The sequence below is a fragment of the Ursus maritimus genome, unplaced genomic scaffold, assembly GCF_017311325.1.
Source record: "Ursus maritimus isolate PB19 unplaced genomic scaffold, ASM1731132v1 scaffold_6, whole genome shotgun sequence".
NCBI lineage: Eukaryota > Metazoa > Chordata > Mammalia > Carnivora > Ursidae > Ursus > Ursus maritimus.
Genome location: NW_024426774.1, coordinates 25,097,694 through 25,114,945, shown reverse-complemented (window position 1 = coordinate 25,114,945; position 17,252 = coordinate 25,097,694). Strand labels below are relative to the sequence as shown.

At 37.3% G+C, this 17,252-nt stretch overlaps 1 protein-coding gene across 2 annotated transcripts in view; it reads right to left on the bottom strand.

Annotated features, from left to right (window-relative positions):
* SPAST (spastin) overlaps nucleotides 1-17,252 on the bottom strand; it is a 63,310-nt gene that overhangs the window by 26,820 nt on the left and 19,238 nt on the right. For both annotated transcript variants that reach the window (XM_008700556.2, XM_040623072.1), the window contains exons 3-7: nucleotides 16,656-16,739; nucleotides 9,924-10,022; nucleotides 5,389-5,576; nucleotides 4,641-4,774; nucleotides 4,273-4,366 (exon numbers count right to left, since the gene is read on the bottom strand). In XM_008700556.2, coding sequence (XP_008698778.2) covers nucleotides 4,273-4,366; nucleotides 4,641-4,774; nucleotides 5,389-5,576; nucleotides 9,924-10,022; nucleotides 16,656-16,739 — 599 coding nt within the window. The remainder of the gene's footprint in view (nucleotides 1-4,272; nucleotides 4,367-4,640; nucleotides 4,775-5,388; nucleotides 5,577-9,923; nucleotides 10,023-16,655; nucleotides 16,740-17,252) is intronic.

Genomic DNA, 17,252 nt, shown 5'->3' with positions numbered 1-17,252 from the left:
TCGACTGGGACCCAGGCCGTGCGCCCTTGTTTTATAGGGATCTTTGGGATGTGGGCTTCTTCTTTAAAGATTTTATTTATTTATTTATTTATTTATTTATTTGAGACAGAGAGAGACAGACCGTCAGCAGGAAAGGGAATACAAGCAGGGGAGTGGGAGAGGAAGAAGCAGGCTCCCAGCGGAGGAGCCCGATGAGGGACTCCTTTCCAGAACGCCGGGATCACGCCCTAAACCGCCCTAAACCGAAGACAGGCACTTAATGACTGCACCACCCAGGCGCCCTAGGATGTGGGCTTCTTGATTTTTCAGCCTGCCTTCTGGGGGAGGGGCCTGCCGCGCTGATACTCAGGCAACCCTGTTTGGGTAGAGTCTCCGTGTCCCCTGCGAGGGGGGATGGGGATGGGCACTCCCTGAGCCGGTATTTCCAGGCTTTTGTTCTCTGGCGGCTTTCCCTGGCGGTCAGCTGTGCCTCTTCTGAGAGTCAGAGCAGCAGCGGCCAAATCTCAGCCTCTGTCTCAGAACAGAGGGATCACGGACCGTTCTCCACTGATGTTCTGGCCACTTTAACTCTGTTACTGTTGGTGCTGCTCAACCCTGCAGCGTCCCGGGATGTGCGCCTCACACCCGGTGTCCCAGCCCTCACTTCCAGGGCCGGTGAGTCTCTGTCCTTTGTGTTTCTAACGCCGCCAGCCGCCCTGCGCGCGCTCCTGGAGCTCCCGGTCTCAGTCTATTTCTAGTGAGCGCACCGGGATTCCAGAGTTCCGTGAGAAGTCTGGTGGCGCGCGCTCCCAGCTCAGGGTCTCAGTCGGCTGTCTCGCAGGTGCCGTCCGCAAGTCCGCCCTCTCTCCCGTGCAGGTGGCCCGCCAGCCGCCCCGCGCACTCCGGGAGCTCCCGGTCTCAGTCTGAATCCAGTGAGCACACTGGGATTCCGGAGTTCCGCGAGATGCCTCGTGGCATGCGCTCCCGGCTCACGGTCTCAGTCTGCTGTCTCGCAGGTGCCAGTCCGCCTGCTCCCCCATGCAGGTGGCTACCGCTTCCCGGCGCCCGGACACAGGAGCTCCCTCCGCCTTCCATTTATCTTCCGATATCTGTGCGCGGTTTCACGGCTCCCTGCTTTGTACCTCAATAATCAGCACTGGAGATGTTCATTTGTAGAGATCCAGATGTATCTTCCTGCATCTCAGGCTGATTCCGTGGATGTTCAGGCTGGTCTGGTACCTATCCAACTCGACTCAGGGGACTGGCTGAAAAAGGGGTCCCCTACTCCTCCGCCATCTTAACTCCTAGAGCCATATACACTCTTAACTCATTTGTATAAAAAGATTAACATTTTCAGTCATCTTTAAATGCATTTTTGAACAACTCTGTGGGTCAGTGGGAGTTTCTCACCTCCTCCTCTTTCTTGCCCATTCCCAACAGCTGGAGGGGTAATCACAGAAGGGACTGGAGAGGCGGCGGCGGGGACAAGGGCAGCAGCTGCTCCAGCAGCCTCTGGCCGAGGTGCGGTGTGATATTCAACTTTTTAAAAAATATATTTTTTTTTCAGATTTACAATAACTGAATGGAAAGTACAGAGTTTCCACATAACTCCTTACCTCCTCAATTTCCTCAATATTAACATCTTACCTTAGTGTGGTACATTTATTATAATCGATTAATCAATATTATTAACTGAAGTCCATAGTTTTCATTAGAGTTAACAATTTGTATCATGTATCCATCATTACAGAATCATACAGAATAGTTTCACTGCCCTAAAGAATCCCCTGTGCTCCATCTATTCATCCCTCCTTCTTCCCCACGAGGGAACCACTGATCTTTTTAACTTTCTCCAGTTTTGCCATTCAAAAATGTCATACAGTTGGGATCATACAGTATTAGATGTTGCAGATTGGCTTCTTTAACAACACGCATTTAAGGTTCCTCTGCATATTTCTAAGGCTTGATAGCTCATTTCTTTTTTTTTTTTTTTTTTTTAAAGATTTTATTTATCTATTTGACAGAGATAGAGACAGCCAGCGAGAGAGGGAACACAAGCAGGGGGAGTGGGAGAGGAAGAAGCAGGCTCATAGCAGAGGAGCCTGATGTGGGGCTCGATCCCATAACGCCGGGATCACGCCCTGAGCCGAAGGCAGACGCTTAACCACTGTGCCACCCAGGCGCCCCTTGATAGCTCATTTCTTTTTAGTGCTGAATAGTATTTCATTATATAGATATACCAAGTTTATCCATTTATCTATTGAAGAGTATCTCAGTGGCACCCAAGTTTGGGAAATTACAAATAAAGTTGCTATAAACATCTGTGTGTAGGTTTTTTTTATATGGGGATACATTTGTTTACTCATTTTGGTAAATATTAAGGAACATAACTGCTGGGTAGCATGGTAAGAGTATGTTTAGTTTTTTAAGAAAGTGTCAAACTATCTTCTAAGGCAGCTGTAGCATTTTGCCTTTTCCTCAGTGATGAGTGAGAGTCCCCGCTGCTCCACATCCTTACCAGCATTTGGTGCTGAGCGTTTGGGATTTTAGCCATCTTAATAAGTATGTGGTAGAATCTTACTGTTGTTTAACTTGCAATTCCCTAATGATGAATGATGTTGAGCATCATTTTTTCAAATGCTTGTTTGTCATCTGTGTATCTTCTTTAGTAAGGTGTCTGTTCAGATCTTTGGCCCACATTTTAATTGGGTCATTTGTTTTCTTATTGTTCAGTTTTTAAAAGTTCTTTGTATATTTTTGGATACCAGTCCTTTATCAAATAATGTTTTACAAAGATTTTCTCCTTGTCTGTGGCTTGTCTTCTCATTCTCTTAACAATGTCTTTCACAGAAAAGTTTTTAATTTTCATGAAGTTCAACCTAACAATTTTTCCTTTCAAGGGTCATGTTTTTGGTGTTGTATCTAATAAGCCATCCTCACACCAAAGATCACCTAGATTTTCTCCTATGTTATCTTGCAGGAGTTTTATAGTTAGCCTTTACACTTAGGTCTGTGACCAATTTTGAATTATTTTTTGTGAAAGGTGTAAAGTACATGTCTAGAATTTTTTTGCACATGGATGTCTAGCTGTTACAGCACCGTTTGTGGAAAATATTATCTTTTCTCCATTAAATTGCTTTTGTGCCTTTGTCGAATGATAGTACTCATGTCTCTGTATTTCTGGGCTCTCTATTCTGTTCTATTGATCTATTTGTCTATTCTTTCGCAAAAGACACATTTTCTTGATTACTGTCACATTTTATGGTTTTTAAAATTTTCCAGCTTTACTGAGATATAACTGACATAACATTGTGTAATTTTAACATGTACAGTATGATTTGATACACATAAATTGCAAAAATATTCACCACAATAAGGTTAACACATCCTTCACCTCACATAATTACCATTTTGTTTTTCTTGTTGTTACGATGAGAACAAACAAACAAAACAGAAACATAATCATAAAAACAGAGCAAACTGGTGGTTGCCAGAGGGGAAGGGGTTAAGGGGGTGAGCAAAATAGGTGAAGGGAATTAAGAGGTATAAGCTTCCAGTTACAAAATAAATAAGTCATGGGGATGAAAAGTACAGCATGGGAACTACAGTCAATAATATTGCAATAACAGTGTATGGTGACAGATGGTAACTATACTTATAGTGAGCATAGCTTAATGTTGAGAATTGTCAAATCACTATGTTGTACACCTGAAACTCATATAACACTGTATTTCAACTATACTTTGATAAAAAAAAAAAAAAAGGTCTTCAAACTTAAGCTTAATAATTTTATCTTAACTTCCCTTTTCTCCAGTATGATTTCTGTCTCTTAATTTTAAATCCCTCTTACCTTGAGGTAAAAATTATTTTCTGTTAACCTACTTCCCCTCTAAATGTTAAAAATGGATTGGTTATTAGGAACCTTTATACTCATTCTCCTCTCTTATTATAAGCAGTCAACATCAATTGCAGGCGCCTGGGTGGCTCAGTTGGTTAAGCAACTGCCTTTGGCTCAGGTCGTGAGTCTAGAGTCCCGGGATCAAGACCCACATTGGGCTCCCTGCTCAGCAGGAGGTCTGCTTCTCCCTCGGACCCTCCCTCCTCTCATGCTCTCTCTCTCTCAAATAAATAAAGTAAAAACAAAACAAAACATCAATTGCTAATTTTTTTTCTTTTTAAAAACATCAAATTATATGAATTATTCATTCTAGCATAGCTCACACGTTTCTTTACTGCTAATATGGATTCAGTAATGAATGATGTTATAGGAAAATGATAATATAAAGTGCATACCTCAGGCCTCAGAGAAGGAAGAATAACAATTTCTTGCAAGGCTTGTTTTGCCAACTCTTGCCCAGCTATATCATCAAATTTAACAGCTGTTCCACTAAGAAATAGAATTTCAGTTAGCTCCACAACAAAATATGCTTCAGTTATTATAATATGAAGTCTAAACTCTATGAAATAAAATTATCTTTATGTTAACTGTGAAATTATAATTAAATCAGGAAACCAATGGTTTTCTACATTTGCAGTAACTGAAAACCATCATAAAAATTAAATATGTATATTAAACAAGGTATTATTTTATTCATGATATATTGTATAAATAAATGCAAAACTAAAACCTACTAATAAAACACTTTAGATGGCAAACTTACTTGTCCACAATTTCATTCATTATAAGGTTAGCAAGGTTGCTGTCCACATTCCTAAAATTCTTCAAGTCTTTCTTTTTACGAGCAGCAGTTGTAGGGGTAGAAGGTTTATTTGTTCTATTTGTTTTTGGTGTACTCTTAAAGGATACAAAATTATAATGTAAAAATACAACCTAACATTAACACTTTTCATAAGTGAGTTAACCTTAAAGTTCACAGAATTAAAAGTTTAAAAATAGGAAAAGGATACAAAAAACCAAAAACTGTATATTTACTCCAAGGTAAAATGGTATTCACTACAAAACTATACTTGGCATGAAACGGGTTTACAGAGGATTCCATCCAGAGAGATTTAGGTACCATAAAATAAAAAGGCCCTATGACAATTCAGTCATATAATGTTGACTGTTAGAATTATAACAAAACTATGTTTAATGTTATAAAACATTTACATAAATTTAAACAAAAGAATAACAAATTTAAAATTACAAGCATTATATAAAATAGACTACACAAGCAACTTACTACAAAATACCTAATCAGGTCTAAAGGAAGTTAAAATGAGATTTGCTTTTTAATAGCAAGTTATCCTTGTAGATTAAAAAAAAAAGAAAACTACATTCAACTTTGTAGAAACCTATCGATTCTCCAAGATATTATAAAGTACTTGTAATAATCTTCAGCAAGCATATCATGTTCGAAATCTTCTATTTGAAAAAGCACAGCAATTAAAGTTACCGTCTTCAAATACCTTATGAGTTCCAGGTGCGGGAGCAGGTCCCTGTCTCACTCCAGAAACCATGGATAACCCACTACAACTAGGTGCTCTGTGGTGGCCTGACAGACCTGTGGATCCAGTCTTCATAACTGTTTTTGAACGAGGCAGTGAATTACTAGTGTGTGTTAAGGGATCTTTTCTTTTTGGAACAGCTCCACTTTCTATCAAGGAAAAAGTAAAATCATCATGGTTAGAAAACTGTGGCTAAACATTATAAAATAAAGACGGATACAAATTTGTAAAACTAAGCTAATACTTTTTTTTTTTACATTAGCTGTATTTCAAAGTAAGATTTCATTTAGAATATCAAGTAGGATGTTCACTGGGATTATCACTTGGTGGACAAGATTATGGTTATTTAGTTTTACCTTTTCATGATGTATATTCTAATTTTCTTATAAGGAATATGTATTTGTAATAAGAAGAAACACGTTCATTTGCGGGGACAGGAGGAGAATATAAAAAGATTCCCAAATGAAGTTGACAAATATTCAAGCAACAAAATGCAGTAAAGGCATTAGCTTTATCTTGTTACAGAGCTGGGGCAGGGGAAAGCACTGCATTACCTTGGTTTCAAACTTTTAAGACTGTAAAATAGTATGAAATTCCACAGTCTGTGTCCACCAAAACAGTTTGTAGAAATCATCAATTTTTAATTTAAAGGGTATAAAGATGTGGGTTTTAATATGCCAAGTATTCTATGTGCTATATATATGTAAATAAACACATATGAAACATCACAAACAAGCCTAAAAGGTTACCTGACCTACCTATACTGCACTTCTACATAAATTATAGGCTTTCAAATGTTCAAATCTCACTGCTTCCAATATTTTTATATTCCATAACAAACATCAGTTTACTAATAACAATGTTTACAGTAAAAACAAATGTTAAATCGGTAAGCAAATAAGAATAGCCTACAGAAAAGACAATAACCTTATCTGTGTTTGTCATCAAGTTCCTTAAGGTGTTTTAAGGAAACTCAAAGGAAGAGAACTTCAGAGTAGAGCAAGGTGATCAAGAATTTTTTCCCATAAACAAATTAAAAGTTCCGAACCACATGTTCAAGGAACTAATGGATAGCAACCCTAAAGGAAAAAGCAGGAAAGCAATCTAGAAAAGGGAATAACAATAAGCAAAAGCAAAGACATGAAAAAGAGCAAAATCTGTCTAGGCTGAAGATAAAGATCATTCATTTCAGAGGAAAAAAGGGAAAGTGGAAAAGAATTTCTTCAGACAGTAAACATACAGTCCTGAGTCTATAAGTGAATAGGAATTTCCAGGTGGAACTATGAGAACGATAGGAGACTTTGCATTAAAAATAATAAAAGTCAGCAGGCAATGGAGTATGTTCAAAATGCTGTAGGAAGAAAAAGAGGGTTAACCTTTATCAATGTTATATCCTGGTAACCTGTCACATAAGAATGAGGGTATTCTGGACATTACAAAGACTAAGAAAGTTTACTATCTACAAACTTGCATTGAAAGAATTACTAAAGAAGGTCTTTTGGTTAAAAAGCAAACAGAAAGAAATAAGGAATCTGTGGGAAGGAAAATCTCAAAAAAGAAAGCATAATAAGAATATACTATTTGGTTTTGGGTAAATAATACTAAGTCATAATGTTAAATTTGATTTTTCAATATAACTAAAAATAGTGATATTTATGTATCAGGAGATGAAGGGTAATTTGGCATAGGAATTAAACCTTTCACCTGAATAAGAAGTCAATACATATCTAAAACTGTTCAATCAGTAATAGCAATTTAAGTATAATATCTGGAAATATAGTAGGAAACAAAAGAAAAAATAGCAAGAGTTAGACAATGTATGAGGAGACAGCCTAGGGGTGAAAGCTGAAAGAGAGAAGAGATGGGAAGAGGAATACTGTTTTTCTTTACAAGCCTTTCAGTATTTATTTCTTCATCAACCCTTTAAGGTACGATCTATGAATAATAAATTGCATCCATTTAAAATGTACAATTTGATGAGTTTATAAAGATATATTTAAAGATGAAATAGCCACTAAAATCAAGATATGAAATATTTCCATCATAGCCAAAAGTTTTCTTGTATTCATTTGCACTCCGTCCCTTATTGCCCCTGGCCCTAGGCAATCACTAATCTGCTTTCTGACAAGGTAGGAGTCACCTGATTTAGTAATTTCTATTGACCTAGGTTCAAGATCACTGAAGCTTCCATTTGACATCTCCAATCTGCTGCTGAGGTTATCTAGTAAATTTTCTTATTTCACCAATTGTACTTTTCAACTTTAGAACTTCCCATTCTTTTTATTGTGTAGTTTATGTTATGTGCTAAGATTGCAGGTTTGTTAACTGATGCCCTATTTTCTTTTAATTCTTTTAACATATTTATAATAGCTGTTTTGAAGTCTTTGCTACATCAACATCTGGGCCCAGTCAAGAGTCAGCTTCTAGTGACTAATTCTGTTCTTGAATAATGGTCACACTTTCTCATTTCTTTGCATGTCCAGTAATTTGGAGTTGAAAACTGGACATTGTAGATGACACACTGAAGTAGTAAGTGGCCTTTGGCGTAACTATTTCCTAAGAGAGATGATGTAACTCATCCAAGTGAAATATCACAGAATATTCCAGATGTGGGTGACACTAGTAAAACAGGCCTGGAGTAAGCCAGCTCACTGACTAGGGCTCAGTGGGTATCAATTACCAGTACTGCAAAAATTAGCTGTGCAGTCAGTATGTTCCCCGCAACAAGAAAACAGAATAGGACAGATAACAGGGATTTAAAATAAGATAGGTTGGTTTTTTTTAACATAGGTCCCAGGAGGAGAACGTTCTGCATGTCAAAACAAAACCACGGGATCTCATATGTGGAATGACGTGGAAGAGAAGCAAGATAACAAAGGAAAGGCATACTAGCTCTTCACGGCTAGGAAATTTTTGCTATTTACCTTGATAGGATTATTAGGATCTCAAATTTATATCTTGGAAACTTAATTATTTACATGTGGTGTATTATTACAAGTTTCTTATGGAAATGTCAGCTCTTCACATCTGTGCTAAGAGAAACAGGCAAAATATTTATTTCTATACTAGAGATGGTGTTTTAATCACGTACAGGAAGGAATAGGAAAAGGAATATAATCAATGACATGGGGCTCTGTACTGGCAGACGAAACCAAAGTAAGAACTTCTTAAGAGGTAAAGCCAGAAGGGAAAGACTTGATGACCTATTGTCTCCAGTCCATAGAAATCCACTTACCATAATTCTTTTCTATTGAAGTCTTGAAAGTTTTGTATTACATATGAATAAAGAAGGCAGTTGTCTTATAGTCTAAACTAAGGATTTTCTGTTACAAATTGAACAAAGAAATATTTACTTTAATAAAATTTAAGCCCTGAACATGAAACTAAGGCTGAAAAAATCATCAATAAAACTAGCCAGGACGTCAGAGAACTTAACAAATGAAGATTCCTCTCCCTGCCAAACAAAACAAAAAACCACGTTATCTTCTATAAGAATTGATGCCCAAAAGTTCATGGAAAACAAATTTAACCCACAGTAAATTAACAGTATTCTAATGTGCACTCGCTTCAGCAGCACATATGCTAAAATAGTTTTCTAATGTTTCTCCTCACTAGCTAAACTCAGCTTCAAATTTTTCCTAACAGGTACTATGATAAAACAATCATGTGTAGTATATATGAAAACTGCTGTGCAATTAAAATTGATATATAACAGAGAAATTAAAATTTCTGTCTTGGGGCACCTGGGTGGCTCAGTTGGTTAAGTGCCTGCCTTTGGCTCAGGTCATGTTCTCAGGGTCCTGGGATCAAGCCCCACATGGGGCTCCCTGCTGAGCAGGGAGCCTGCTTTTCCCTCTGCATCTACCTGCTGCTCCCCCTGCTTGTTTTCTCCCTCTCTCTCTTTTTTTTTTTTTTTTAAGATTTTATTTATTTGACAGAGAGAGAGAGAGAACCAGCGAGAGAAGGAACACAAGCATGGGGAGTGGGAGAGGAAGATGCAGGCTCCCAAAGGAGGAGCCCAATGCGGGGCTCGATCCCATAACGCCAGGATCACGCCCTAAGCCGAAGGCAGACGCTTAACAACTGAGCCACCCCGGCGCCCAAAATAAATAGTCTTTAAAAAAAAAATTCTGCCTTAAAAAACACTACTTCATAAAAACTTGGTACAGGTATGCATGAAAAAAAACCACAAATGCTGAAAATACAATAGAAACAAAAGAATATTTTAATAATTTAGAAAAATGAACCTTTATATTTTATAATCCCAAAAATGGGAGGTTGCAAAATAAGCAAATAAAGCATGCTGAGAATGGTTATATCTGTTACATATTTATACACCATAAATGATAGGGACACTGTATTTTCCACACAGCCCTGTGAAAACAAAAGCCAACCAAATCTACCGTTACAGAATCAAATCAATATTATCAGGTTACGCAGGACTCTACTCTGCATGCAAGCTTTATTATTTTACATGTTAGTTAACCTAAACCCACCTGACTGGAGATGTCCGTTGCGGCATGTCAAGTTAGTACTGTCATTATTATAGACATCCGTTTGTGACTTGGAAAATTGCAAAACTGGTTGCAGCTTCTCTATGCAACAGAGGGGGGTAGAAAAGAACAAAATAAACAAAAAGAAAAAATACATAATGAAAAAATAAGATGTCCATGTGAAAATAAAAAATAATTCAAGGTGTTAGAAGATGAAGGGTTTGGTATTTATATAAAATTTTCTTAAAAATACAGTTAGTAAAAACTCAGATGTTAAAATAGCAACAGAAATTCACAACTGATTGGCTATGTTCAAAATATGCTTTATTCAGGTTTGGTAACTTGAGGCAGTTTCATATCACTATTGTCACCAGCAAATATATTCTGAGTATCTCACATATCCACATCATTATGTAGAGAGAATGGCATGGAGACAAAAAAAAAGAATATGGTTTTTATCATCCAGATCTTATTAAATATGGTTGGTCACTTACAACACAAATATATTTTTCAAAAAAGACTGTATAGCACAAAAGAAAGAAAGTTGAAAAGGCTTTACAGAAAAAGTGGCTGTGAGTTGGCTAGGTTTTGAAAAGATAAAAAGAAAGGACATTCCAGGAAAGAAAAACAGCACTTAAAAAATGACACAGAGGGAAACTATAAGGAATGTCTAAGAAATGCCATATTTAGCTACATGTTAATATGTCAGGCAAAAAATAAAAGCAACAGAGAAAATGGGAATTCGTATGCTACAGAACAGTACCATTTGTTTAAATACACACATTTGCACGCTTGTATACATGAAGGTTATCCCTAAAAAGGACCCAGAGAAACGTAATAGCAGCTGCCTCTGGGGAGGGGAAATGAGTGGCTGGGACACAGTATGGGACGGATACTCTTCATAATACTGTAGCATGTCCTTTTATTACCTATTTCTATAATTAATCAGAGATTTAAGAGGATTACTTCAACTCTACCCTCACTTTAAATAACAAATCCTCTCTCAAGATCCAGGTCTGTATGTCCAGCACCTGAAGCCCAAGAGCACAGCAGTTTGAGCTGTCTTGCCCCTCTACATTACTGCTGCACTCTCTTTCCCCGTTCAAGTCACCCATACTGCTACTTGACAAATACCCTGCTCCACCACTTACTAGTATGAACTTACTTGAGCCTCAGTCTTCCGAGGGGCTCAATAATTAAATAAAATAATAATATAGAGTACCTGTTCTGTGCCCCTATTCAAAATAGGGGCCCAATGTTTATCACATTTATTTTGTTGCAGTACTCCAAGCTGTCATACTGATTCTTTTCTTTGGTTCTGGGAAGTCGATGAACACGTGCAAAAACGTAGCACATATATACGAACTCTCCTGAACTTTCATTTCTAAGGTCAGACAAGCAGGCGCCATGCTCGGTTTATGGTACAACCGCACATGCCTTTGGGACAGGTTAAATAGCAGCTACCCTTTCTGCACAAAGCACAAAGTACTGAACAGCTTTTGTATCCTAGAACTGGCTGATACAATATACCTTGGAGCTTTTTGTTGTTGTTGTTAGTTAACAGATAGGTCATCTGATTTTTCTCAATGATAATACTCTTCACCATACTGAGAAAGAAACCATTTATATCGGTAATAGACATAAGTCGGAAAAAAACCCTGATTTGTAAATGTCTTCTTTATCAATTAACATTCTCTTCAATGAAGTGTAAGAAAAAGATCACAAACATTCATTACATAGTAAAAGTAAACAAACTAAATCCTTCGTTTTGATAACTAATAACTAGGAATACAAAGCCACAGAAGTTGTTTTGGTGTGTAAGGTTTACATTTATATGTGTGGAAACACCCATATAACACAATAGTAGTTATACTGCTAATATGAACCTGCTCCAACTTATTTTTGTTAAAGAAAGTAAACTTAGTTTAATGCTTCCTTTTGCAATCACTAAAGGTTGTGCAGATTCATTAATGATTTAAAATAAAACTACCACCTTGCTTCTTGATCCCCCCACATGTAATCCCCACACAACCATCTGAGTCATCTACTTAAAAGGAAAATCTTGACCACATAACTCTTCCGTTTAAAACCCTTTAGCAGCTTCCCATTGCCCAGAGATCAATGTTCAAGCCTCTTTATATACCATCAAGGCCCTCCATGATCGGCCTACATGTCTTATACATACCGAGCAATCCCAAATTCGGTTCTGCACTAGCACCCTTCCCTACCTGCCATCCTATTTCTTACCCTGAGTCTTTGTTCATGCTGTAACTTCTTCCTGAAGGATCTTTTCTCCCAAACATTCTTTAAAGTTTTATCTTTTTAAATCTCCCTTCTAGGTTGTACTTCTTCCAGGAATATTTCTCAGACACCTATTTTAACATCCTACAAAATATTTTTTTTTAAAGATTTTATTTATTTATTTGACAGAGAGAGAGACAGGCAGCTAGAGAGGGAACACAGGCAGGGGGAGTAGGAGAGGAAGAAGCAGGCTCATAGCAGAGGAGCCTGATGTGGGGCTCGATCCCCTAACACTGGCATCATGCCCTGAGCCGAAGGCAGATGCTTAACGACTGCACCACCCAGGCACCCCCATCCTACAAAATATTTGCATATCTCCATCCTGCACGGATGAAGATTTATCTGTTCATGTGTCTGCCTCCCCCAATATATCATGAGCGCCTTAAGAGAGGAACATTATATCCAATCTATCGGTAAATCTGTTTGGTCAACCTTCACGTCTAGTCATAGTCCAACCACTTGTTACAATTTCCCTTCATATCACCCTGGTCCAAGCCTCTCATCATTTTCCTCCTAGCAACAGTGGTCCTACTTGCTCTCTCTGGCTCTACTCTTGGAATATATCAGCAGTGATCTTTTTAAAATTTAAGTCAGGGGTGCCTCGGTGGCTCAGTCAGTTTTGTGGCCAATTCTTGATTTCGGCTCAGGTTATGATTTTGGGGGCCATGGGACTGAGCCCCATGGAGGGCTCTGTTATCAGTAGGGAGTCTGCTTCTCTCCATTTCCTTCTGCCCCTCCCCTTGCTTGTGCTCTCTAAAATAAATAAATCTGTAAAAAAATAAAAATTTAAGTCAGACTATGTCATTCCTTTCCCCAAAATCCTTATAACTGCTCCCCATTTCACAGATGGTAAAAGCTCAAATCTTCATGGTGGCTGATAAGGCCCTGTGTGTTGTAATGAACCCTCCCTGTCCCATTAGTTCTCTGACCTCATCTCTACCATACTCTCTATGCTGGGGCACACCGGCCTCTTCACTTCTTCTCAAACACACCAGTTATGTTTTCTTAAGGGTTTACATCGGCTCTTACTTCTCTCTGGACCATTCTTCTCCCAGATACCTGCATGGCTAACTCATGTCATCTTTTCAAAGATGCATATCTGACCACCCTGCTGGGTGGCTCAGTTGGTTAAGCATCTGCCTTCGGCTCGGGTCATGATCCTAGGATTGAGCCCCGTATCCAGCTCCTTGCTCGGTGGGGAGCCTGCTTCTCCCTCTCCTCCCCACTTGTGCTCTCTCTCTCTCTGTCAAATAAATAAAATCTTAAAAAAACAAAAATAAAAACAAAAAAAGTAAGAGCCCAAACCACCTCCCATCCACCCCTAATCCCCACTACCACATTTTACTTTTTCTTTTCTTTTTTTTTTTTTTAAGATTTTATTTATTTATTCGACAGAGACAGAGACAGCCAGCAAGAGAGGGAACACAAGCAGGGGGAGTGGGAGAGGAAGAAGCAGGCTCATAGCAGAGGAGCCTGATGTGGGGCTCGAACCCAGAACGCTGGGATCACGCCCTGAGCCGAAGGCAGACGCTTAACCGCTGCGCTACCCAGGCACCCCTACTTTTTCTTTTCTTCATGTTTATCACCTTCTAACATACTGTATAACTTATTTATTTTTTGTTTATTCCCTACTGTCAGTCTTCCCCCTGCTGGAATAAAAACTATGAAGGAGGGATCCTTGTCTATATCCTAAGTGCCTAGAACATGATAATCACCCAATACATTATTTGCTGAATTACTAAATAAATTTAGTTAATATCCTTGGCACCATACCTGGTCCAGAGTAAGGACTTAATAAATGGATGTTGGATGAAGCTATTTTTTTTATAAAACGGTAACCTCCAGGTATGCCAAAATTATCTTTTTATCTATAACAGGTCTTACAGTTAAGCTTTGCTCAAAGGCTTACGATTACTAACTTGAAGATATATAACATATAGGAACTCTTTCCATTTTATCAGTCTGCATCCTCTCAAACCAGTCTGTACAGGGAACACACAATATGATTCTCCATACAAATTAGATAACTATTGGGCATGCCATCTCTGAAAAACTCCATTTCTTAACCAACGCACAATACACAAATATGTTCTACTATGTACTTGTACACAGCTCTTTTTTTTACTGTCTTTGGTATATATACTTTTAGACTTTCTGAGTTCTCAGAAGATGGAATATGCTGATGCCTTCTTTTTTTTATAATTTTTATTTTGTTATATTAGTCACTATACAGTACATCCCTAGTAATGCCTTCTATTCCACTTCTTTTTTGAAGTAACATCTTTCAATAGGCACATGCACCTTTGAGGATGACAACAAATGATGACATCCAAAATATCAATTCTTTTAATGCCTAGCTTCATGTCATATATCCTCTTTTTGTCCTCTCCTTTAATAACACAAAAAATTACGAAGTTGCATTTAAAGACAAGTCTATAATTAATGAGATGCTTCCAACAATTTATCATATCACATCTTTAAAAGATAACAACCAGCTCTGAATTATTCAATTTGAAACATGCTACAAAATGTTCCATAATCAAACTTAACCTGCAGCATATATATGTACATATAGTGAAAGGCATTATAGCTAAAATACACAGAAAGTACCAAGCAGAATAATTATTTTACTACAATAACCTCTGATATAATATTTAATTTTATGTGATACAGTAATAATCTTCATGTGGGAGTAAGAAGGCAAACTCTCAGCCACAGAAGCCAGGGGAACACTGCCTTGTCAGCCAGCTAAAAACATTAAAGGATTTCTTTTCACCAGTGTGGGGCAAAAAACTTAATAAACACAATGGACCATATAAGAATGAATAAATGAATGAATGAATAAATGAATGTATGTGCATGTAAATACATGAATGAATATTTATGTATGCATGTGTAAATACATTTTTCCACAAAAGCAAGGTGGTGATTACAGACAGGAAGAAGGAGAATAAAAACCAGCATTTCTGAGTACTTACTATAATTAGGTTTCTTCAATAATTCAATGGTCACATATGGTGAGATAGATATCATCTATTAGCATATTATGAATGAGATGAACAAGGCTCAAACATGCTAAACGTACTACAAATCACAGAGCAATAAACATATACGGTCGGCCTGATTACCAAATATCTATTTCTATCACATCAAGTTATAGTAGAGAACCACCCAAGAAGGGTGGGTTTTAGTTCCAGTTTGTTTTAGGGGTAGATTTACCTTAAAAAAATATTTTTAAAATCTATACCTTCAAATAGAAGATGAAAAGTTTCTCTTTACAGACCTACTCCTGCTGATAAATAAAGAAAAAATGATGGAATTATGTCACTAGGCATCAGTCATCAACTGCTACTAACATCACAAGATGTCAGAACTACTGACAAACATACAACCACCTATCAAGTAGTCTTATTATTAAAAAATAAAAATCAACTTTCAATCCAATCAAGGCTCTGTATCCAACTATCAATTTACAGGGAGGACAAAAGAACATATTAAAAGATATCATGGAGATGCACAGAGGAAAGAGAGACTGCAGGAAACCACTATGTGTCAAAGATCTGGTTTATCAACAAATAAATTACAAGAAAAAACCAGATTAACTTATATTTTAAAAGAAACACATATGAATCTTCTTGAGAATCTGATGCAAAAAATTATTAGAAAAATAGTAAGAATTATTAAATTTTGAGATACTGACTAGACATTATATTATTATATATTACATTATATATTATATGTAAATTATATTTGGACACTGATCATTTCTTTGGCCATAATTTTTTGTTAGTATTAAAAGAAACTATTCATTATTTTTTAGATGTGATAATGGCATTTTGGTCATTTTATTTTTAAAGCATCTTTATCTTTTAGAGATACAATATGAAATACTTATAAATGAAATAAAAAGATGTCAAGAATTTGTTTCAACACAATATGGAGTGGGGGTGAGTGGGTAGGGATTTATTGGGGTTGGCAAACTCTTTCTGTAAAAAGCCAGATAGTAAATATTAAAATATTTTTTAAAGTTATATATTAAAAGGCTCTGAGGGCTGTATGATCTCTGGATCAACTACTTAACTCTGCTGTCACTGTAGCATGAAAGCATCCAAACAATAATAGAGGAATGAGTAGCTGTGTGCCATCTTATAAAAATAGGTAGTGAACTGGGTTTAGTCCATGGACTGTAATTTGCCAGCCCTTGAGTACAGATAAATCAAGACTGACTATGAGTTGATAATGATTAGAGCTGAGTGATGGATAATTTAATCCATTATATTCTGTTTTGTATATATTAGAAATTTTCTGTAAGTTAGGAAAAAAGCCTAGAACACATTTTCAAGATCACTGATCTATTTCCATCTACATTTAAAGTTTCACTGAACACACTTTCAAATACATCTCATTCCAGTTATACAATTCATTAATTGATACCTAGAAGTTGTAAACGGTCCTTGGCCATAACCAAATTAGTCATCATTTTAGCTTGAAGGCGTCTAGCTCTTTCACACTGTTCACCTGAAAGAACAAAGTGGAAAAAAAATTAAAACATCTATGTTCCCTACTAATATTATTTCAAGATAAAATATTATCCCAACTAATCTCATGGGGAGTCATAGTCTTTTTTTTTTTTTAAGATATATTTATTTATTTGAGAGAGAGTGTGGAGGGACAGCGGGAGAGGGAGAGAAGCAGACTCCCTGCTGAGTGCAGAACCCGACATGGGGCCTGATCTCACAACCCTGAGATCATGACCTGAGCTGAAATCAAGAGTCGGGTGCTTAAGTAACTGAGCCACCCCGGTGCCCTGGGAGTCATAGTCTTTATAAAATATCTTTTAAAAAAATCAGTTACAGTTCCTTATGATGGTTTCAGATCTACTGTGGTATTTCATGGATTCTGAGGCATAACTTTTTTTCTCTACATTAAAAAATCTCTGGATTCGAGGTGTGTGTGTGTGTGTGTGTGTGTGTGTGTGTGTGTGTGTATGTGTGTTTAAGCAAGGGAGAGGTATGGGAGGTAAGGGAGAGA